At 36.2% G+C, this 23,799-nt stretch overlaps 1 protein-coding gene across 1 annotated transcript in view; it reads right to left on the reverse strand.

Annotated features, from left to right (window-relative positions):
* Positions 1-2,763: 2,763 nt before the first annotated feature.
* Positions 2,764-23,799, reverse strand: part of LOC131166733 (subtilisin-like protease SBT4.14) — a 29,276-nt gene continuing 8,240 nt past the window's right edge. Inside the window, exons 7-13 of the mRNA XM_058125307.1 lie at positions 15,283-15,380; positions 7,098-7,319; positions 6,837-6,945; positions 6,416-6,629; positions 4,957-5,501; positions 2,999-3,232; positions 2,764-2,898 (exon numbers count right to left, since the gene is read on the reverse strand). Coding sequence (XP_057981290.1) covers positions 2,764-2,898; positions 2,999-3,232; positions 4,957-5,501; positions 6,416-6,629; positions 6,837-6,945; positions 7,098-7,319; positions 15,283-15,380 — 1,557 coding nt within the window. The remainder of the gene's footprint in view (positions 2,899-2,998; positions 3,233-4,956; positions 5,502-6,415; positions 6,630-6,836; positions 6,946-7,097; positions 7,320-15,282; positions 15,381-23,799) is intronic.

The raw sequence follows: 23,799 nt of genomic DNA on the forward strand, positions 1-23,799 counted from the left end.
TGTATGAATCAATACTTTGGAGAAACTTAGGTTAAATCTTTGAATACAAAAATAGCTTTGAAGATTGTAAAGATTTGAAACACACTTTGTCAAAAACAAATATTTCTCTCAAGAGTTCAATCTCAATGTGATCTTGGTAATATTTGACTTAAAGTATATATCTATATATCTATATGATGAGAATACCAAAGATCAAATACTTAATATATGATTTTCAGAAAATGTCCTTCAATATGTATAGATCTAGTTATGCACTTCTTAGGATATCTAGCCAACTAGTTTAGAAGTAACCAAAAAATCACGTCTTTAACTTTAACACACTTGATCGATCACTCTTTAAACAATGGCCAAATAAAAACTTTCTCAAGTATTCAACTAGTCAAAAACAATCTTTATATGAATGTGAAAACAAAACTCAAAATCAAATTTCTCTAAAGATATTCAATGATAGAAATTGATATGAGATTCTCTTGAAAAAGCTAAAAGAATCAACCAAACCTCAATTCCAAGAGGAAATAAAGTTGTGTGAATAAAACCATTTTGATTTCTAAAGTAGATTTGCCCAAGCTTGATATGTGTAAGTTGAAGTGCAGGCAATTGTATAGCAAAGTGCTCAACGTTCTCAATTCGCTTTCAAAATGTGTTCTATTTTCTTCTTGTTTTTCTTGGCATGCGAACTAGGGTTTAGATATTCAGTATATATAGTGTCTTACCCTTAGAATTGATCTCAATCGTTGGATCATAAGATAGCTCGCGTGTTTGCTTAACAAAAATTACATTTTTAATCTTTCCCGCGAGTTCACACGATTGAGTTCAAGGGCCCAGATGACTAAAGTCATTTTTATCCTTCGAAAAAATAACCTAGACACAGGGTCAGATGACCGAGGTCAAGGGTCAAACGAGCGAAGTGTTGAGTTTAGACGACCGAGGTCAAGGTTCAGTCATCTGAGGTGCTTCTCCCAGTTTCTGTTCTTCATCCAAAGATCTTCAAACGACTGAGCTTATTCTTCAGATGTCTGAGGAAATTCTTCAGTCAACTGAACTTAAAGTTCAATCAACCGAAGTCCCCAATTTTTGCATATTTACTTTCCAGTTCAAAAATCTGTTTTGCTTTCTTTCTTGACTCTTTTATAAAAACATTTTCCAGGGTTTTGACATTAATTCTAAGTCCATGAATGTCCCCTAATGATGTTCATGAAATGCATGAGTCCTAAATTCATTCTAAGGTATATGTTGAGTCTCAAATTAAATCATACGAAAATGTAAATACATTAGGTCTAAGTACCCATTTCCAAGATGTTCTTAAACTTTGTCGCTTGCATCTTGATTCTTATACTCTTTGAGTTCCGTGGATCTTTCCAAGATATGTGTACTTTACTTTAAGGCTTCTGTGACTCGTTATCCTCCTATGCATGCTTAATATGGTTCCACTTCACAAACTCAATGCACAGATCAAATACAAAGTAATTTGTCATTATCAAAACCGGATTGAACTTATAGAGTCAACGGTATGATTTGGATGTCTCATATAATGGGCATGCCAAAACTTATTACTTTAAATGTAATGACAAAAGAATTAATTTTAGTCCACTAGAGCCAAAAGGTGAGAAAAAGAAAAAGGAAAAAAACAAAAAAACAAAAACTAGTGAAGAATCATTGAATATCATAAGTAAAAATCAATTTGAGCAGGAAAGTCGAGATACACAGGCAGTGTCGGTGGTTGTTGCTAGGGAGATTGAAACACACCTTCCTGAGCATGAAACACCACTAATACTCTCCGAGTTTGAGGATGTCATCTCTAGCCCCCTTAGTGAGTTACCTCCTACGAGAGACATTCAACATGTCATTAACCTTGTTCCTAGTTCATCTCTACCTAATTTACCACATTATAGAGTGAACCCGAGTGAACATGAGGGGTTGATGAAACAAGTGAATGAACTGAGGGAACATGACTTTATTCAGGAGAGCATAAGTCTATGTGTTTGCCCTGCTTTCCTTACTCCCCAGAAAGATGACACTTAGAGGACGTGCATCGATAATAGAGCAATTAACAAGATTTCTGTCAAGAATAGGTTTCTGAAAACTATTGTTCCCAATGGGGATATAAAGCTCGTAAGCTATTCTAGAAAGCCTTATGGGCATTACTATGTACAAAACTCCACTTTTCTAGTGCTTACCATCCCCAAATGGATGGGCAAACTGAGGTAGTTTCACTTGACTTTACCCATTGAAATTGAAATCTGACTTCTATAATTATTTTATTCAATTTCAAAATTTTTGGAAAATCAAAATTCCACTCGTATAAAATTTTTTCAAAGTGACAGTGGTGCACAATTCAATAGTAACTGCTTTAAAGCACAACTTAGTACCTCTGACATTCATCATCAACTCCCTTGTCCATATACACCCATAAAAAATGATCGTGCTGAATGTAAACGCCGTTATGGGACTGGGAAAGGCTCGACCCTCCTTTTCCATCTCACATTCCTACTCACTTTTGGGTTGACGCTTTTGACACTACAACTTCCATCATCAACTATTTGCCCACATTGCTTCTCGGAGGTAAGTATCCTTTTGAGCTTCTATATGGTTCCTCTCCAAATTATGAAAACTTTTATCTTTTTGGTTATCTTGTTTATCCTTGTTTACATGATTACATGAGTAACGAATTTTCCCCTCGTAGTATTCCTTGCATTTTTATGGGTTACAAGTCCTCTTATAAAGGGTTTTGTTGTCTTGTCCCCACCACCTCTCGGCTTTATATCACCAGACATGCCTAATATGATGAGAACCACTTTCCTTTCCAACATACTTCCCACGCTCAACCCATATCCTCCCTCCAAATCTCAAATTTTCCAGAACCCAGTCTTCCCCATACAGACATTCCCCCGCCTTCTCCTGCACCACATTCCCGAAACATTCCTCAATTCGGATCCACCCTGTGTATTATTTGTCCTGATCCAATGGATGAGTCTTTGTAGGTAGCTAATTCTCATACAGCTCCATCTATGCCGCACTCGGACCCCAGACCAGCTTCTCTTGAGCCTATCACTGCATTGCTTATCATTGCTCGCCCTCCTATTGCAGCTGCTTTTTGGGCTCCTATCCTGTGGTCACACAAGCCAAAGCCAGTATTTTTAAAACTTGCTACCTGACGCATCATCTTGGCCTTGTGGGATCCTCTGGACTTCTTTATGCTCTTCTTGTATCCACTAAGCCTAAAGGATTCAAATCCGTTGCTAAGAATCTTGATTGGCTTACCACCATGGATGAAGAAGTTCAAGCCCTGCAAAATAATCGTACTTGGATTCTGGTTCCTCAACCCGCCAACACCAACATTGTGGGTTCCAAATGGGTGTTTCGGACTAAATAGTTGCCCTATGGATCTATCGAGCATCTCAAAGCCCATCTTGTTGTCGAGAGCTATACACAGGTACCTGGTCTTGATTACATTGGCACCTTTAGTCCTGTCATCAAGGCTACCACTTTCTGTGTTGCCCTCTCTCTTGCCGTGACCAACAAATGGCCTCTTCGCCAACTTGATAGCAAAAATGCGTTCCTAAACGGCCATATCAGTGAACATGTTTACATGGAATAGCCCCAGGGTAAATTAACCCTCGCTTCCTCAATTATGTTTTTCAGTTGAAAAAATCTCTCTATGGCCTAAAGCAAGTTCCTTGCGCCATGGTTTCAGCATTTCAGCTCTTTCCTTGTTCAACTTGGCTTTTATTGCAATCATGCATACGTATCACTCTTTGTATTTCATAAGAAGTCTGACATGATATACTTGATTCTCTATGTTGATGACATCATTATTATAGGCAACAACTTCTCTCTTCTTGACAGCTTTACTTGTAAGCTTAATTCTGAGTTCGCCACTAAGGATTTGGGTTCTCTCAATTACTTCATTGGTTTTGAAGCTACATCCACCACTGATGGAATTTTTATCATTCAACTGAAATACGGGACTTTCTCACGCGAGCTCAGTTGCTTGATAGCAAACGAGTCCACACCCCTATGGTTGTTTCCTAGCACCTGTCTGCTTATGGTCCTTTGTTTTCGGATCCCACGCTTTATAGATATATCGTTGGTGCTCTCCAATATCTGATTATCACACATCCTAATATTGCTCATGCTGTCAACTTTGTCGGTCAATTTCTACATTCCTCGACTAAAGACCACTTTCTTGCTGTCAAACGCATTCTTCGCTATGTTAAGGGCACACTACATTTTGGCCTCACTTTTCATCCATCTGCTGCTCCTAGTGCTTTAGTTGCTTACTCGAATGCATACTGAGTAGGATGCCCTAATACTCGCCACTTTACCTCTTCTTATTCTATTTATCTTGGCGACAATTAGATTTCTTGGAGTGCCAAGAAACAACCTATTGTTTCTCGCTTCAGTTGTGAATCTAAGTATCGTGCCTTGGCTCTCACTGCTGCCGAAATCCTTTGGCTCACACATCACCTTTGTGACCTCAAAGAGCTCCAATCCCGTTTCTCACAAGTGAGATAAGCATGTTGAGTTAGACTACCACTTTCTTCGTGAACTTGTTCTCACTGGCAAGCTTTGCACCCAGTATGTGCCTTGTCATTTGCAAGTTGCCGACATCTTCACCAGAAGTACTGTGTCAAGACCTCTCTTTGAATTCTTCCAATCCAAGCTTCACGTTTGTTTAAATCTGACGCTCAGCTTGCAGTGGGGTGTTGAGGATCATGATGAGTGTCCTCTACCTTAATCTAAGGCTTTCCATTTTTATTGACCCTTAATTCTAGGAGAATATTATGTATATACTTTTCATTTATTTGTCTTTTAATTAATATGTAATTGATATATAATTATTACATACAATCTATAATTCAATCAAAATAGGTAATACTCACCACTTTACAAGTAGTGTTTTCAAATACTCTTGCACGACACATGCATGCTCTAGCTATCTTTTTTCTGATCTGGGTTATGAATGACAATGGGGCTTCGGACAGTATACCGACAACTCTTCCAACTGAGGGAACCCGATAAAAGCCGGATGCTGCTCGACGTTATAGGTTTGGCCTTTACGACAACCTTGAAACTTCGAGTCTCAAAGGCATAGGAGAAAAACAGAATCGGCGGCTCCACCGTGATCTCCACTCCTCGGGGAGCTCTGACGTCGGCGTAGTAGACGGAGAGAAGAGGACCAACGTTGGTGACGGTGCGCCGGAAAACGCCCACCGTGGGCCACTGTGTGGCGTTCTTGGTGAGGGTGAGGTGCATGGTGGGATAGTTGATGGCGTCGTAGCCTCGGCCAGGAAGGAGGTTCGAGCAATTGACGGAGTTTGAACCAGTAGCGAAGGCGGCAAAAGAGGGTGGGGTGTAACCCTCGTGGCATAAGAACTGGAGGTAGGACATCTCGTCCATGTCGTAGATCAGGCCGGGGCTGACCGCTTTGGTCGGGTTCACTTGACCCACGCCGAACGCGTACTCCGCGTCCTGGTTCACCTTCGAGCTCATGGGCTTTGCTAGAAAAAATTAAAAAAAAAAAAAAAGTCATATATATATATATATATATATATATATATATATTATTTAAACATTCACACACAAATATATTTATTGGGAGATGACTTTGATTTGGATTTTTTAGATTATTGAATAAAATGTAATATAAAATTATATATAATTTTGTTCAAATTCATCTAAATACAAAATATATTAGTACCATATCTCCATCCAAATATTAGGGCCTTGAAATCTCTAATTAGTTTTTTTTTTTCTTTTTGTAGTTCTTCTAGATTTATATAATAATTTTAAAAATATAATAAAAAGATTTTTTAAACTTTTCATAAAAATTAGGAAAATTGAAAAATAAGATGGGATTTTGTAATTTTTAGAAGAATAAAAAAAATTAAAAATAAAAGGGGCTAAGTTTGGCATTCTAGCCTCTCCGATTCACCATATTTTGATACAATAATGTTATACTAAGCAATTAAATATCATACATTTTCTTAGTGACAATTTTAAATAATTATACTATATACATAGGAAAAGCAATGGATAAGAAAATGTGTGATGTTTGGTAGGTAATTGTAGAATTAGTGATTTTGATATGATCTATCTTAATTATTTTCAAAAAATACCCATGATTCTACTGGTCAATAGAATTTTTCTTAATTAATTTTTTTCTTTATAATTTTAAAAGACATTTAAATCATCAACTAACTTTATACTCCTTCAAATTCTTCATCTACTCGGTACTCTTATTACTCTCAATTGTGAACTATACTGATTTTTAGTTCAAAATTAATTTTAATGACAACTGCGCAGTGGGTGCTATGGATGCTAGCTAGCTCTGTATCGCGTGGGTGTCTCTGTTTGATTTGAATGGATAAGAAATTAAAAAAGCAAAAAAACGAATTGGATAGTCTAATTTTACCGGTTGTTAAGATGGCAGATTTGATAGCAGCGGGAGACCAATCTGGGTGGAAGGATTTCACATATGCAGCCACTCCGGCGACGTGCGGACATGCCATAGAAGTCCCAGACATAAGTTTAAATTTGGAATGACGGGTATCAACTGCCAACCCAGTAAGTGAGTTCAGTGGGGTGTAGGATGCTAGAATGCTGATACCAGGCGCAGCAATATCTGGCTGTTCATGTCAATACACAACGCAGTAGAAGATACACAACACATTCGAGCATTTGATTAGTATACATTCGCTACTTAAGTCTCGTGATCCATGTCAAAAACTATATATACGGAGACCAAGAAAAAAAAACAAAAAAACAAATGACAAATTTCATTTCATTTCATTTTATTCCAGACTCTGATTGAATAACTAGCTAAATTTATATACCTTGAGAAGGCGAGATGATGCGGGACTGGGACCCCGAGATGAAAAAGAAGCGACGAACGGCGCCGGGACCTTCACTTCCTGGGTATTGTAGATTGCAGCCGACGGTGATCTGCCAGATACATACGTATAGTATACATACGGAGAAATTAAATTATCCATGCAAGATATACTGATCAAAATTTAAAAGTTAATGAATTAATTAGTTTGAGATAGTGAAATGAGGAGTAGTGATATTGGTAGGCAGGTGGGTAGGTTAATTACTTGGTTGAATGAATGTAATCATCAATGGATTGGCCAGTGGTGGCATTCACCATGGTAGCGGGAGCTACGTATATTGCTGGGGTGTCCAGAAACTCTGAGCTCTCAATGATAGCGCCCATCCCTTGGCCTGCTTTTACTGCGTAGTCGGATCGGATTTCTTCCCTGCAGTACACTACTTTTCCATTCACTTTAGCAGGGTCAATTGCACCCCGTATACAAAGCCTGTACAAATTAATAGCAGTTTATATACATATATATATATATATATATATATATATATATATATATATATATCTCTCAAACGATAGAATATATTTCATTTAATGGAGAGGAGAACAAGCCAGCAGCTTGTTAGAGAAACATCACAATAGAAAAACCCGCACAGAAAAATGAGAGAAAAATCAAGTATGTTGGAGTATGTGGCTTATATTGAGTGGAACACATATACAAGGAAAATATGTTAAGGAAAAACAAGGAAGCTGAGTTGCAGGAAGAAACAGTTGACGATTTAATCGACGATTACATCAACGGTTTAGCCTTAGGAAGAAGCCATCGATGTTTCGTCTAAAACCGTCAACAATTTTAGTCTCAGTAAGAAAATGTCGACGGTTTGATGAAACCGTCGACATTTTTGTTCAGTGCTAGTCTGGAATTTTGAATTGAGAAGATCAATAGGTTGGGGGTTCGAAGGCAAATCCTCCGATGATTGATATTGGGGTATTTGGGAAACTTTCTAATCGCTTTGTACATGTACAGTTAACATATATATATATATATATATATATATTGTTGTAACTCTGGTTTTGATGATAGTGAATATCAGCTCCCGCTTGCTCTCGTGGACATAGGCACATTGCCGAACCACGTTAATTCTTGTGTCATTATTTATTTTCTTTCCTTATTATCTATGTGTGATTGTATTTCTGTATTGTTCATCGTTGGTTGTTGCATTGCATGATCTGGGAACGGTTTTTCATTGCGCATTAATTTGCACAACAAATTGGTATCAGAGCTATTGGTTATAATGGCTGGGATTTCTTCTGCGAAGTTTGACATTGTTAAGTTTGATAGATCGGGAAATTTTAGACTTTGGCAGAGGAGGGTTAAGGACTTGTTAGTGCTGCAGGGTAGGCTGAAGGCATTATACAAAAGGTAGTCAGAAGTCATGGACGACAAGAGTTGGAAGGAATTGGAAGCGAAGGTTGTTGCAACAATGAGGCTTTGTCTGGCTAATGACGTGATATATCACATCACAAATGAGGAATCTTCGGCTGCAGGTTGACTGAAACTCAGTATATGTCCAAGTCATTGATGAACAAGTTGTATCTTAAGTAGAAATTGTATAGGCTTAAGATGTCAGAGGGTTTGGATTTGAATCAACACATCAATGTATTCAATCTAATCATATGTTGTTTGAAGCAGGTTGATGTTATGTTCGAAGACGAAGACAAGACATTGATGCTGCTAAATTTTCTACCTACGTCTCCTACGTATGAAAATTTGGTTACAACTTTGAAATGGGGACAAAAAACTCTAGAATTGGAGGATATCATGAGTGCTCTTTTAGGTTTTCATCAGAGGAAGAAAGCCAGCGATGAGAATTTACAAGGTGAAGGGCTTGTGGTGAAGGGTAACCAGGAATGTGGGAGAAGCAAGTTCCGGAGTGGACCAAGTAACAATAAGGTTCGGTCCAATTCCAGGAAGAGGAAGGTTGTACGGTGTTTTAAGTGCGGTAAAAAGGGGCACATAAAACCAAATTGTCCAGAAAGAAAGAAGGGGAATGCAAAAAATAAAGGGGGTTCATCAAAATCTATGAATGTAGTGGAAAAATGAGACTCAGAGAGCAGTGATGGTGATATTCTTTTAGTTTCATCTAGTTCAGATCGTCTCATAGATTCTTGGATCTTAGATTCAATGTGCTCCTATCACATGACACAAAACAAAGATTGATTCACCACTTATAGGTTAGTAAATTCTAGTTCTGTTCTGATGGGAAATGATGTTTCATGCAAAATTTTTAGAATAAGGAATATCGGAATCAAAATGTTTGATGGTGTTGTGAGAACATTATGCGATGTTAGGCATATACCAGATCTACAGAAGAATTTGATTTCATTGGGCACTTTACACTGTAATGGGTTTGGTTACAAGTTTGTAAGTAGGGAGATGAAGGTGAGTAAAGGTGTCTTAACCGTGATGAAGGGCAAGAAAGTACCCTGAGAATATCTATAAAATGCTAGGTACCATAGTTGTAGGTGGAGCTGCAGTTGTAAAGTTTGAGTAAGATAATACTGTCTTGTGGTATATGTGTTTAGGGTATATAGGTGAGCGTGGGATGATGGAGCTTTATAAGAGAAATCTTTTGAAGGGTGTCAAAACATGCAAGCTGAATTTCTACAGGTATTGTGTTCGTGGGAAACATAAGAGGGTGCAATTCAAAACAATCACTCACAATACGGAGGGAATTTTTGACTACATTCATTCAGATGTTTGGGGGTCGGTAAATGGTAGCATCACAAGGAGGACATATGTACTTCGTGAGTTTTATTGATGATTACTCACGAAAGGTCTGAGTGTACTTCGTGCAGTACAAGTCAAAGACGTGTATTTCCAAGTTTAAATTGTTGAAAGCTGAAGTGGAAAACCAAATCGAGAAGAAGATCAAATGCCTCAGGTCAGACAATGGAACTGAGTACACAAATTCGAGGCTTATGGAGTTGTATAAACAATATAGCATAAAGAGACACTTCACAGTATGCAAGACACCAAAATAGAATGGTGTGGTTGAAAAGATGAGCAGAACTATAGGTAAAAGAGCTTGATGTCTCAGGCTGGATGCAGGGCTCGCAAAGAATTTTTGGGTAAATGCAATAAATATGGTGTGTTTCTTTATTAACACTTCACCAAGGGCAACACTAGATGGGAGAAAAGTTATAGGGGAGGCATGGATAGGCAGCATGGTAAATTACTCTAGTTTGAGGGTGTTTGGATGTCCAACTTATGTGCACGTTTCTAGTGAAAAGAGATCAAAACTTGATGTAAAGTCTAGATGGTGCATCTTTTTGGGATATCAGAAAGGGGTGAAAGGGTTCAAGTTATGGGATCTAAAGGCAAACAAGGTGATGATCAGTAGAGATGTGGTTTTGTATGAGAAAGCCATGTTGTAGCGTACTCGGGAAGAAGAAAAGAAACAAGTGCTAGAAAACTACAACAACAATGAGCATGTGGTGTAGATGGAGCTAGAGACTCAAAGTGGAGATTACAATGTTTAGAATGTAGGGAGTTCTATCTCACAAGACTAGCAGCATCACAATATCGCTATATATAGACAGGCCCAGATGCACTATCAGGCCATCCCAAGGTATAAATTTGATGGTCTGGTTTCTTATGCACTCGTTACTAGTAGCCGGGATCCTACTACTTTTTAAGAGGCGGTGCATAGTTAAGATAAAAACAGATGGATGGGTGCTATGGTAGAAGAGATGGAGTCTTTGCATAAAAACCAGACATGGGAGTTGACGAAGCTTCTAGAGGGGAAGAGAGCGATAGGTTGCAATTGGGTGTATAGGAAGAAAAAAGTGGTATAAAAAAAAAGGTGAAAAGTTCAAGGCTTGGTTAATAGTAAAGGGTTACTCACAGAGGAAAAGGGTTGATTATTATGAGATCTTCTCCCCAGTGGCCAAAAACACATCCATTAGGGCAGTGTTGGGATTGGTGGCGCATTTCGATATGCATTTTGAGAATATGGACATAAAGATAGTGTTTTTCATGGTGATTTAGAGGAGCTGATTTACATGGTAATGCCAGAAGGGTTCAATCAACTTGGATAGTAATAATTGGTTTGTAAACTACCGAAATCATTTTATGGGCTAAAGCAATCTCCAAGGTAGTGGTACAAGTTGTAACGCCCCAACTTGGGTCTGCCAAGGAGCACCGTATCTCTCCTCCTCCACCTAGACCAGACAATAGGGGCGGGCCTTATCAGACTAATGATTGGCCCCACAAACAAACATGTGTTCTTTTCAGTGTGTTTTGTTCTCACTCACACACTTCCTGAGAAAATTTCCCAAAGGTCACCCATCCTAAGATTACTCCAAGCCAAGCACGCTTAACTGTGGAATTCTTATGTTAAGGCTCCCAAAAATAAAGGTGCACCTTGTTGATATGGGTAGTAACATCTAATTCTTTTAAGCATTTCTTCCACAACATATCACATTCACCCCCACTTACAGAACGTAACGTCCTCATTGCGAACTGTTGACCTTATAAGTCACGCCCTAGTTTTGATAATGACAAATACAATTGTATTTAATAAATATCTAATTTATATGCAGGTTCATACTAGCATATCATCAATGGCACGTGAAAGCTCAAAACTTGAAGACAAACTCATGCTCTTAATTGTAATAATTTTAGTGAAATTTGTCTGTAATAGTAATTAGGGTAATCGGTTTGTAATAAGCACACACATCACATGCATGATTTATTTTGTAAGTTCAAACAAACCATGAATGAGAAAATGACCATAGAAAGACCTTAGGGTGTACCCTTCGGTCGACCGAAACACTGGACTCTTTCAGTGTTTTCAAATTGGACCCCAGGTGCCTCTAGAACACTCACACTTTCACATATATTTTCTAGGCACTTGAATAGGGCTTGTTTGTTTCAAAACGGGATTGAAATGCACACACGATGCACTTTCGGTCGACCAGCCAAGCTAGTTTATTTTGGCCTGGTCGACCGAAGACATCCTGGGTCAAAGTTTGACCACCCGGTTGACCAGCAAAGGTAGTTCAAAAGGTCCTGGTCGACTGAAGCTCCTTTGGTTCAAAGATTGACCACTCGGTCAACCGAAACTTGTAGTTCAAAAGGCCCTGGTCGACCAAAACCCTCCTGGGTCAACAGTTGACCATCTAGTCGACCAAGAACTTTTGTACTACAACTACCTGGTCGATCGGAGGGTTCTTGGCAGAATTCCCAGCGGTCTGGTCGACCGAACCAAACAGTTCAAAATAACCTAGTCGACCGAAACTCGAAAAATTGGGAAATCGCCCTCTCCGGTCGACCGAGCCTTTCAATTCAAAAGTCCCCTGGTTGACCAAACCATTTGAGCCCTGGTCGACTGAAACACTTTTGGTCGATCGGACCTCTCGGGTTGCTCTTATTTTTTTACCGCGGTTAAATGTTTTAAATAGGGTTAAATTGATTTAAATGTCATTAATCTTTTCTAACAATCCCTAATAGGTCCCCAACGGTCAAAATTTTCAGTATGTCTATATCTACTCTTTCATTTGGTGGATTAAGCATCGATTAGCAAAAAGGATTAAGAAAATCTCTCTCAAGCAAAAATAGTTTCTTTTGATTCCCATTTGCTCATACCTTTCCTAAAAACACTCTAGCTTACTTCTTCAAGTTCAAAATCATTTGTAAGTGCTTTGAGTGTATATTCTAATAGGTTTTGCTCTCATTGTTTGAAGTGGTTGAATCGATTTTTCTCTCTAGAGCATAACCTAAGTTCTCTTAGGAGGCTTTGCTAATAAGCCTACCCTAAGAAGACTTGTGGTAAACTTTCGAGTGTTGCATTATCATTGCAATATCTTTGGAAGTTTATATTTGTTTTTGGTTTACAAAAACATATTTCAAGCTTACTCAAATATCTTGTGGAATTTATTGAACTATTTGTGAAAAGATATTTGTGCTTGTTACACTAATCTTTGTGGTAATATTATACAAGTATTTATATCATTTTTCGAAAACAAAGATTATCTATTTTGCAATCCAAGCATATACACATTTGTTTGATTGAGATATTCTTTGATTGATATTCTTGAGGCTTGCTTGGTGGTATGTGTAAACATGTTTGATTGAATATTTTGAGATACACAGATTATTATTGATACTCTCACGTACTCACTACATTGATAGAAAACATCTTTGAGAGTTAAACTGTTTAGACCACATTGAGCTTACATTATTAAATCATCTATGGTGTATGTGTTTGTGTGCATTTGTGGTACAAATCTGCTTTACGTGAAAGCACTCATATATTGTACCGTTTGATTGTATACCTGAGAGATTCCAGGAGTGGCCTAAGGGGGCGGTAATCCAGCCCGATAAGGATTGGTGTAAAGGTTGAGGTCAGCCCTGTGGTAATTTGACCTGGTTTGTATAGGTGCCGCTCCACCCGTTTAAGTGAGCAAGTTATTGTGATAATCCTTGTGTTGGTTAGCCAAGGCGGGGACGTAGGCAGTTGGTCGAACCTCAATAACATATCTGCGTGACATCCTTTCTTTACTACTTTCTGGTGCTTGTGTGATTGTCTAAACTGCTTTATTTAATTTCTGGTATATTTACATCATTTGCACTAGATTAACCATAGGCTTGTGAACATACTGCTGTTAGGAGGAATACCTAGGAGATAAATTTTAAAAATACCAATTCACCCCCCTCTTGGGATCACAGTAAAGCTAACACGAACCCACACATTTCCAAACCCAGGCGATGTGAATCTCATCACACTTCTGGCTAGGTAACTGCTCTGATACCATTTTGTAATGCCCCAACCTGGGTCTGCCAAGGAGCACTACGTCTCTCCTCCTCCACTCAGACCAAATAATAAGGGGGCGGGCCTTATCGGACTAATGACTAGCCTCACAGACCAACACATGTCCTTTTCAGTGTGTTTTATCCTCACTCACACAATTCCTAAGAAAACTTCCCAGTAGGTCACCCATCCCAAGATTACTCTAAGCCAAACACGCTTAACCATGGAATTCTTATGGGAAGACTCTCGAAAAGAAAAGTGGACCTTGTTGATATGAGTAGTAACATCTAATCCTTTTAAGTATTTCTTCCACGGGGTATCACACAAGCAGTTTGACTACTACATGATCTGGATTGGCTACAGAAGATGTGAGTATGATTGTTGTGATTATGTGAAGATCATTGATTATGGTTCATTCATTTTTCAGTTGCTTTATGTGGATGACATGTTGATTGCTACAAGAAGTATGACTAAGGTCAACAATTTGAAAACCTTGTTGAGCAAATAGTTTGACATGAAAGATTTGGGTGCTGTCAAGAAGATTCTTAGGATGGAGATTCGCAGGGACAAAGCTTCAGGAACATTGTGGTTATCTTAGGATAGCTATGTTAAGAGAGTGTTGGAGAGATTTAGAATGGATAATGCAAAACTGGTAAGTACACCATTAGCGAATCATTTTAAATTATCTACCACTCGGTGCCCAAAAAGAGATGACGATGGTCATGTCATGTCAAAGGTCCCATATGCTAGTGCAGTTGGGTGCTTGATGTATGTTATGGTTTGTACAAGACTGGATCTGACACAAGCTATTAGTTTGGTGAGCAAGTTTCTTTCAAATCCAGGTCAACAACATTGGGATGCAGTCAAATGAATTTTCATATACTTGAGGGGAACTATAGATTATGGCATTATATTCAGTAGACAACAGGGTGATCCTTCAGTGTTAGGATATGTGGATGCAAACTATCCAGTTGACTTGGATGACAGGAGTTACTACCACAGGGTATGTCTTCACCCTTATGGGAGGGCCTATGTGTTGGAGGTCCATAGGTTAGTCTCTAGTTGCACTATTGACTACTAAATCAGAGTATATGGAAGTTGCTGAGGTTGCCAAGGAAGTGTTGTGGCTTATAGGATTGGTTAAGGAGCTATTCAGCAAGGTGAAGTTTAGTTGCATTGTGATAATTAGAGTGTCATCTACTTGGTAAAGAACGACCTGTATCATGCGAGGACCAAGCATATAGATGTGCGGTTTCACAAGATCAGAAATTTGTTGCTTCTGGTGAACTACTACTTGAGAAAGTTCACACTTTTGAGAATGTAGTAGACATGTTGACAATGCCTGTTACAATGGACAAGATCAATCATTGCTTGGACTTGATCAATGTCTCCAATTGCTAGATGGGAGGCGTCCCAACCTATTGTCCCAAGTAAAGCTACGATTTTTTTTTTTTTTTTTTCATATTTCACCTAAGGGGTGAATATTCGCCAAGGTAGAGATGGTTGGAGTATGTAGCTCATATTGAGTGGAACACATGCATAGGGAAAGCATGCTGAGGAAAAATAAGAAAGTTGGGCTGTAGGAAGAAATAGTCGACGGTTACATCGACGGTTTAGCCTCAAGAAGAAACAACATTGTACCTTGCAAACTTCTCATAGCCGGGACCAATGGGAATGTCGGCCCCACTCACGAGGGGGTATAATTTCTCCTCTGTATCAAATGTACTCACGCCAATTCCCTACAATCACATATATATTCACTGATTAGCTAATTTTTGCACCAAAGATCAACTTAAAAATAAATGAAAATTGAAGTTCATGAAAAGAGTTGGTTATGGTTCAAGAAAACATTCCATGGATGTTGGGAAAAATGTGATGATTAAAATAAAATATAATCACAAGAAATTTTTAAGTACATTGAGTACACTACCTAGCATGCTGATTGTTACATTGGGACTAACACAAATTTACTATGTACATTAGTCCACGGTGTGTTAGAAAAAAAAAAAAGTTGTGACTATCTAATTAAATTTAATTAAATAATCATATTCATTTGAAAATGTGTAAGTAATAGTTCTTTAGTTCTATGACTAGGAAATCTTAATGACTAAATATCCCAACAAAAGAGTCATTTTTTTTTTTTTTTGTATTTTTACTCCCTTTTTATTTCTTTCTTGTTAAAATACAAAATTGATTTAGTATATAAAAGTTCTAAAAGAGAAATCTTCAAGTTTGCTAACAATAGGATTTTAGTACGTAGTTTTTTTTTGTATATTGGAGATGATTTCAAAAATATTACTACCCATAATTCTAGTTAGTTTTAGTTTGATTATAAGAATGTTCGACTATGAAGGTAATTCGTTTGCATAGACCTTATCTAAAAGATACATATAATCGTTCTTGTTTTAATTGAAAAATATTTACATATCTAATCATTTGTTCAGGGTATATGTGGGGAAGATATGAATATCAATCAAATTATAAAAATTATGTTGCAATGTTATCGTAGCTGGAAGTTCCTCTAATTATATAATCTTTGAAATATCTTTGTGGATATGCAATTTGAATTCAAGTATAATATCTTTTCAAATTTATTTCTTTATTAATGTAAACTTGCAAACGAATATTTACTAGATTCATTCAAGAATAATTGGAAAATTGCAAAATTTTAACAATTAGAGATCGCTGCTTTTTTAAATTTGAAGAAATTATACTTTTTTAAATCTTCCATGCTAGTTTCAAAAATTATAGATTGAAGAGCTCAATGTTTGGAGTAGAAGTAAAATATGTTGTGCATTTCTCATTAGAAGTGCATAATTTGAGCTTGTAATTGGCTTGCCTAATTTTATTACTCTTTAGTTGTGATATCTAAATGTGTGAAGTTCTTTTGTAAATTGGACACAAGTCCTATGAATCAAAAAATTGTTGTAAAATTAGCTTGATCTTCACTATGAAAAAATTAGTAGTGGTGGAAATATCAAGGAGGCACCTCAAATTAATAATGGAAATGGGTATGTATCATATTTGGACTAGACCCTTATAAATAGGGTTTTTTTCTATCCCAAACTCTCATAATTTCTAGCATTATCTATATTTGTGCATGATTGATTATTCGAACAAATTATGTGAAATGGATTTTTCAAATTAACATTGATTCACAGTACAATTCACCCCTCACATGGACTACTAATTGGAATTAAAGCAATTTTTTTTCTAAATGATTAGATTTTAAATGATCATGGGAAGGACAAACCTGATTCTTAAAGCCATAAATAGTCAAGGAATACCTTTTTTAGTTAACCTAGGCGTTATGTAGATTTAAAAACTTTATTTTTTAAAATTTTTTAAATGACAAACTTTTAGTGCAAGTGTGTGCTAATGATATAATCTATGGAACTACCAATGTAAGTGATATAGCGAAAATTAATAGGGTATATCAATTTGAAGATCAAAGTTAAGGAACCACCATTCTTCACCATTATAAATACCTTTAAAATAGATCAAAACCTCTCTCCTTCAAATTATTGATAAATACTGAATTTAATAGAGGTATGACCTCCACTACTATAAAAGGGGTACTCTAAGAGGAGATAAGCATCTCATTCTTGTCTATTCTTTCTTACTATTGCAATCTTATCCTCCCACACTCTTTAACTTAAGCACCGGAGCAATCCCCCGAAGTGCACCCTAGGTGCTGCAAGTCTCTTATGTTTGATTCCTTGCAGGTGGTCATAGTTAGAGATCAACCTATTTTTTGCAGCAATAATAAGTATGTGCGGAAAGATCTATAAAAGTATTATATGGGATGAGTTGGAGATGAGCCTATTTGAATAATTATTTATTTCCTTAAACTACAAATCAAACAAGTCAGAAGATAAACCTTCATCAAAATTGAAATGCACGTAAAAACCTACTAAAGAAAAATGAGTTGGTATGGGAAAATCCATATACACACTTTCAACTTGTCATCAACTTGGGCAAAGATATAAAAGCTTTTACAAATGCCTAGCATTCTTTTGCCTCTTTGGCCTCAGTGCTCAATAATCCTTCCCTTATGTATAGATGTGGCTACTTCTACTTTATCATATATATATATATATATATATATATAGGATTATCTCTTTAAGCGATGTTTCTTATTCCCTTCACTTGATCCACTCCTTTTTCTTTTTGACAAATTTTTTTTTTCTTTAAATGGTGCCTCCCCAAATTTCACAAGTTCATTTGCCCAAGATTATGCCTACAACAAGGAGATTAGAGCTCACATGCTGCATCTTATCAAGCTTTCTTGGACCATGCCAATATCTTTTCAAAATCTGCTCTCAAGCTAGAGTTCCTCAACCAATAAAGGTAATCAGAAAAAAAAAAAAAGCTAAGATGTGTTGTGCTTTCGTAGCTGCCATATCTTGGGAACTTTGGAAGGAAAGGAATGCAAGAGTTTTGCAGGACTCCTATTCTTCACCCTCAATGATTTTCAAAAAAATTCAGAGCAACATCTACAACTAGAGTCATTATTGTACTGAATTTTATATGCTAGGCTGGAATGAATTGTTTGCTTACTGTTCATCAATTGGGCCTTGATCCTTGAATTTGTTGCTGCCTATTTCTGCATTTTCCTAGTTTTTTTTTTCTTTTTGTATTCTAGCTACCAAGCTTCTTTCTTGTTATCACTTTAAGTTATAAATTTACTTTTACCTTTAAAAAAAAAAAAAGATTGTGCTACATCCTTTCTTTTCTCACCTAAACTATAATGGCGATTTCTTTTCTAAATTAAATGAACTGGTATGGATTATCCAAACTAGCCTCTTTATTTGTGCACCTCACTTCCTATTATGCCACAAAATATGCAATATATATGTCACAATTTTATTTTAGTACATAGCATAATAGCATGCAAAGCACTAATACATAACAATGCATAGAAGAGGAGCCTCAATCGTACCCATCTCTTTGACCAACCCTTAGAACTAAATTTCTAAATCCTTTCTTTGCCTACCATCTCCTTCCTTAGCTTGATCCACGTTTCCTAGCCCTATGATAGCTCACGATCCATGGTGATTTTCTAGTTTTTCATGATCAACTTGGTTTCCAAACACACCATCATTATACTCACATGATCCCTCTATAACAACTCATTCAGTTTCCTGCAATTGAGGTCATCATCTTCTCTCTACTCTTGTTCTTACGACCGATACACTATATCTTTGATTGCCTTATGTTTGTATAGTTTTGTCCATCTAATCATACATTCTACCTCTTAAGCTGTTATCATTAGGGCAGTATTCACAAGGAGGCTTGATATATATGAGTGAACACTAACTTGACCAAAAAACTTATGCTAATTAGATTTTGAATTTGGTCATGTACATAAGCACTCATTGATCCTCCAATTTATTTTTTCAAGGTAGGTCAAACTCACAGGTGGAATCTCAACAATCTCCCCCTTACGTGTGAGTTCCAACAACCTCTTAAATGAAAGTCATTACTTGTCATGCAACTAACTAGGATCGATTACTCAATCATGGGAAAGACCACAAAACTGTGGGAATCTAATCGCAACCGCTCCTCTACCACATGTTTACATCTATAGGAACATATGCATGAACACTCGAACCCAATTCAAACTCTCTATCTTAAGCGGAAGTCACTTTTGGAACAAGTCCAATTCTACAAAATAAATTGCTCAAACAGCCTTCAAACCAATCCTACTTCCTACATCCTAACCCTATTGGGATCCATCTACTAGTCTTAGATGATCCTTATTGGTCTTAGTCACATACTTTATCCTCCAACCATTTAGCACATCAAGAGAATTAGCTACGCACCTCAACTTTACTATATTGCTTTCCTAGAGTTACAAGCCATTAGATCTTATACCATATGGGCTTGATATATGTGAGTGTACCGACTTGATCTAAAATATTAAGTCTATAGATCTTGAACCGAACCATGTATATAAGCACTCATCCTCCACTCTATATTTTCTGTATCGGACAATTTCACAAGTGAAATTCTCCACACTTTTTGTGGCTATTAGTTCCCACCTCCCACAAAGGACTTCCTTTTCTTCCTTTACTAAACCTCTTATCATACTCATCCCAAATGCATTGATTACTTTATATTAAATGCCAACTAAACTTGCTTTAATAAAGTCTTCACTTCTCATGATGTTTTACATAACCTAAAAGGTTAATTGGGATTTCTTTCTAAAAAAAAAAAAAATAGGGTTTGATTAGTACTTGCCTTGACTCTCAATCGATCTAACAATGTTTTTGTTGACATACCATTTCTCCTTTGGAATCAAGGATCCTATGTTGTCCTCTATGTTAGTTTTCTATTGATTTTATGGTTTCAATGTTTAATTTAAATGTTCATATGTTTTTTTTTTTAGCTTCCCAACCCCTTGTATAAGTTTAATTGTAATTCTTTTATGTTTCATCTTCTTCCCTTGCTAGGAGTAGGTTCTAATATCTTTGCACTCCTCTACTTTTCTTTCTTGGCTAGTGGGGACAAGATAGAGAACAAAGGTTTGGTGCATTTCACTTTATTTCCCAATTATTCTAAGAAGACCTTATTCTTCAAAGTTTTTAAAAGTTATGATGGACATTTTCGTTATGAAAAGGGGACAATTTTGACTTCAAATATTAATTTTGATAAAGCCAAACTTATATAATTAATGAGCTCCATCTTTAAGCTAGATTCTGATATAATTAATGTAGCATTCCTATAGTTGTGACCTTCTTACACTTGGTGAATAACTCAAAGCATGTATACATATTTAAGATGCATAATGGTTACTACACCTTGCTTTATCAGTAAGAATATGCACAAAATTCCGAATATAGTCCAAATTACATCTAGGAAGATAACAATTGCTATGTTTATAAATTTAATTCTAACATTAAAAAATTATATTTGTGGTAATAACTTAAATATCATAAGTTATGCAGTGAATTTGATTCTCGTGCTATGCATCATTTTTTTTTTAAATTTTGAAAAATGCTACAAATCTGAAATAAGATAGATAAAATTTAATTAGTCACATTTTAATAGAGTTTATATTTTATGTGAGAAAATCTATATAAGATGATGCCTCCTAGCTGTATGAATGTGACTACTCTCCTTTAGTCAAATTTCATAATTGTAGTAGAGTTTAAATTTCCTTTTTTTCTTTTTCATCAATATGTAAATAGTTGAGGTCTATACAAAGCTCTTGTGCACCATTATTTTAGGATGTAGACTTGGCTAGAAAACACATTGGCATTGGCTACAAGGAGCTACACTAATTACTAACTCATTGGCTTTTATAGTTTATTGCCAATCTAAAATATTTGTTCATTTTCGTCAAGCAACAATATTACCTACATTTTATCCTAGCCTATGTTGCCCTTTAACTTGGTCACTCTCCCCAATATAAATTTTCTACTCTTTACTAAGCATCCTAATTGTTTATAGTTAAGACACTGACCTTCCATTTTAGCATTACCATGCAGCACTACATGCAACTAATTGAGCATTTACCCTTAATATATTCCTTGTAAGGAATTCCATTCTATGCTAAGTCGAGTCAACATTTATTTGGTTTAAGATTAGTCTCCTAAATATAGTGTTAAATGTTAAGCATCTTTTTTCATAACAAATAAGTCCATAATCATTGTGGAGCTAGGGGGTGGGGAGCTTTTAATCTTTCGTCAATGAGTTTTGCTTTGTCGACATAAATTATAGAATAGGATAGGGGATCCATCAAGCTACTATTGTCTACCAAAAGTCTTTTCACTATGCTATAAGAAATCACAATGATAATTACTAGTTTGTCATTGTGATGGAGTGAAAAACATCTTGGATTTTTATCCAACAAGTAAATTTATTTTATCTAGCAAGTTTGACTACTAGGCATCTTTTTTCATCGATCCTTAGCTCCATTGCTCAGTAGCACTAATCTTTTTACCTAGCTAGCCCATTTGTAACAATGTGAGTAATGCTAGTTGTATGTTTTTATCCACTAGTTGTACTCTATTAATAGCATAATCATTAAATTAAAAATCACCAACAACATATCTTCCTAGAACCTTTGTGTTATCATATAGTCAATCACTTGCTCATTTTTCTTTTGCAATTTCTATGTTCATAAGTGTTGTTCCTGCATTCTCAAAGAAATTAACAATACTTGTTTGTGTCCAAATTGGTAGTGCTAGCCTTCTCCTTTTTCCCTAGCCATCGATCTAAACTAGTCAACATTTTTAATCTACATTAGAATTTCCAATAACGCAGATTTAGGGGAGTATAATTGCCAAAAAAATAAAAAAATCTTCGGTTCTTCCTTTGTCTTCTTAATTCATTTGGTCATTTGCCAAGGATAAGATAACATGCTAATCAGTAAGTCTTTCATCCTCTTCTTGTATTATAGTGTTGAATCCCCTTTTATGCCATAGATGAGTAGGTCAACAAAGTCCTCAGGTAGACTCGTCAAAAGAGAAAAGTTAAACTTTGTCTCTAACTCAAGCTATGAATGAAACTATTTTACATCCTAGCTTAAACTTATAATTTGTGGAGCCTTCATGTTGAACTTTTAGTCTCAATTTCATAGAAATTATTAGCATGGTCACCTTATTGCCTCTAGATCCATGACTTCTTTGCCTTCTTGATCTCTGCCGAAATGTGTGTCAAACAACTTGTATATATATTTGGTAGAAATTGCTAATCAAGTTCAAGTGGGGACTCAAACACTAGATGAGGTTGACACCCTTGAGCATTGATGAAAATAGTCTTCACATAATAGTGTATTCAATGGTATCAATATTTAGAAATTCTCTACATGGTTAGTTAGTTCTCAGGTGTCACCATATTGAGGTTGCCTAAATGTTGTTGGCAAGAGTTCATCTTGTATATTTATGTCTTTAAATGGTTTTAATGAAGGTAATTGGTGCCCCTAACATATTTCAAAAAGTGATTATGGTTTCCAACCATAGATTCCATCTCATTGTTTACCTCTTTTCCAAATCCCTTCATGAATTGTTTTATCTAATTAAGGACCCCTACTGCTTTACAACTTCATTACCTTGGGTGTGTCTCTATTTATGATTATCTTGATAATCATTCTTGAAATGGCAAGTATGATTTCGCATTTAAGGGTGCCCCTGATCTCATTATGTAATTCAACCTTATTGAGGCTAAAAATAATTCGGTTATTCGATCTCACAACCTTACCACCTACCTTGATAAGGGGTTAGGCTTTAGCATAATCTAGACTTTAGGACGTGCCGACAATTCCCTAATTGATTATAGTACTGAACCATATGACATTCTACCATAGGTTTGGAAACACTATCCTATGTACATTGGAATTTTTTCATGGCTTTAAACTTGCAAGACCTTGGTCTCCTTGATAAGGAAACTTACAATTGATGAATAAGGAGGGTATAATAATGGTATAAATAAACCAACATTGAATATTGATAATAATATCAGCAAAATAATGTTCTTTTGTATCTCTTCTAGACATGTTGAGCTTCACCTATTCTTGTATGGTCAAAAGGGATTGGTATCGTAAAAGATGATTTTAGTAAATTTATTGAAGTTGAATTTATGTTAATTTATGTCTACAAGTGGGTGCTTAGTTCAGTGAGGTTGCATGTTCTCAATAGGAACAATGTGATAATCGATGCTAATATCCCTATCTAAGTTGAGGGAAAACCTTAATTAGACTTATTACTTGACAAAAAACCCATGGATTTTACATAATTTCCTATAAATGGGTTTAATCGATAATACTAAAATCTATAAGGTCAAGTAATTTGCATTGAGATTTTCCCCTGGATTGATCTCCTGGAGTTGTTCTACATAATAAAATTTAACAAAAGCATGGTCTCACAATAGCCTTTTGATGCCTAAATTTGATTAAGTACTTTAGATAGACAATAGTGGATGGATTATAGAGGAGTTCTCCAACACTTAAACCTCTAGATGCCTTCTTAGTTTATTCATCGCTGTGGACATTGAGTGTTGGTTCGTACTTATTTTATCAATGTAAATGATATTAATCAATTGTATTAAATTTTTATTGGTTTATGTACCTATTTTAATAACCACTTATGTTATATTGAAAGTATAATAGTGTATCTAGTGAGTTGTGTTTATGCCTTTTTTATCCTACTTTTG

The sequence above is a fragment of the Malania oleifera genome, chromosome 10 (genome assembly GCF_029873635.1).
Source record: "Malania oleifera isolate guangnan ecotype guangnan chromosome 10, ASM2987363v1, whole genome shotgun sequence".
NCBI lineage: Eukaryota > Viridiplantae > Streptophyta > Magnoliopsida > Santalales > Ximeniaceae > Malania > Malania oleifera.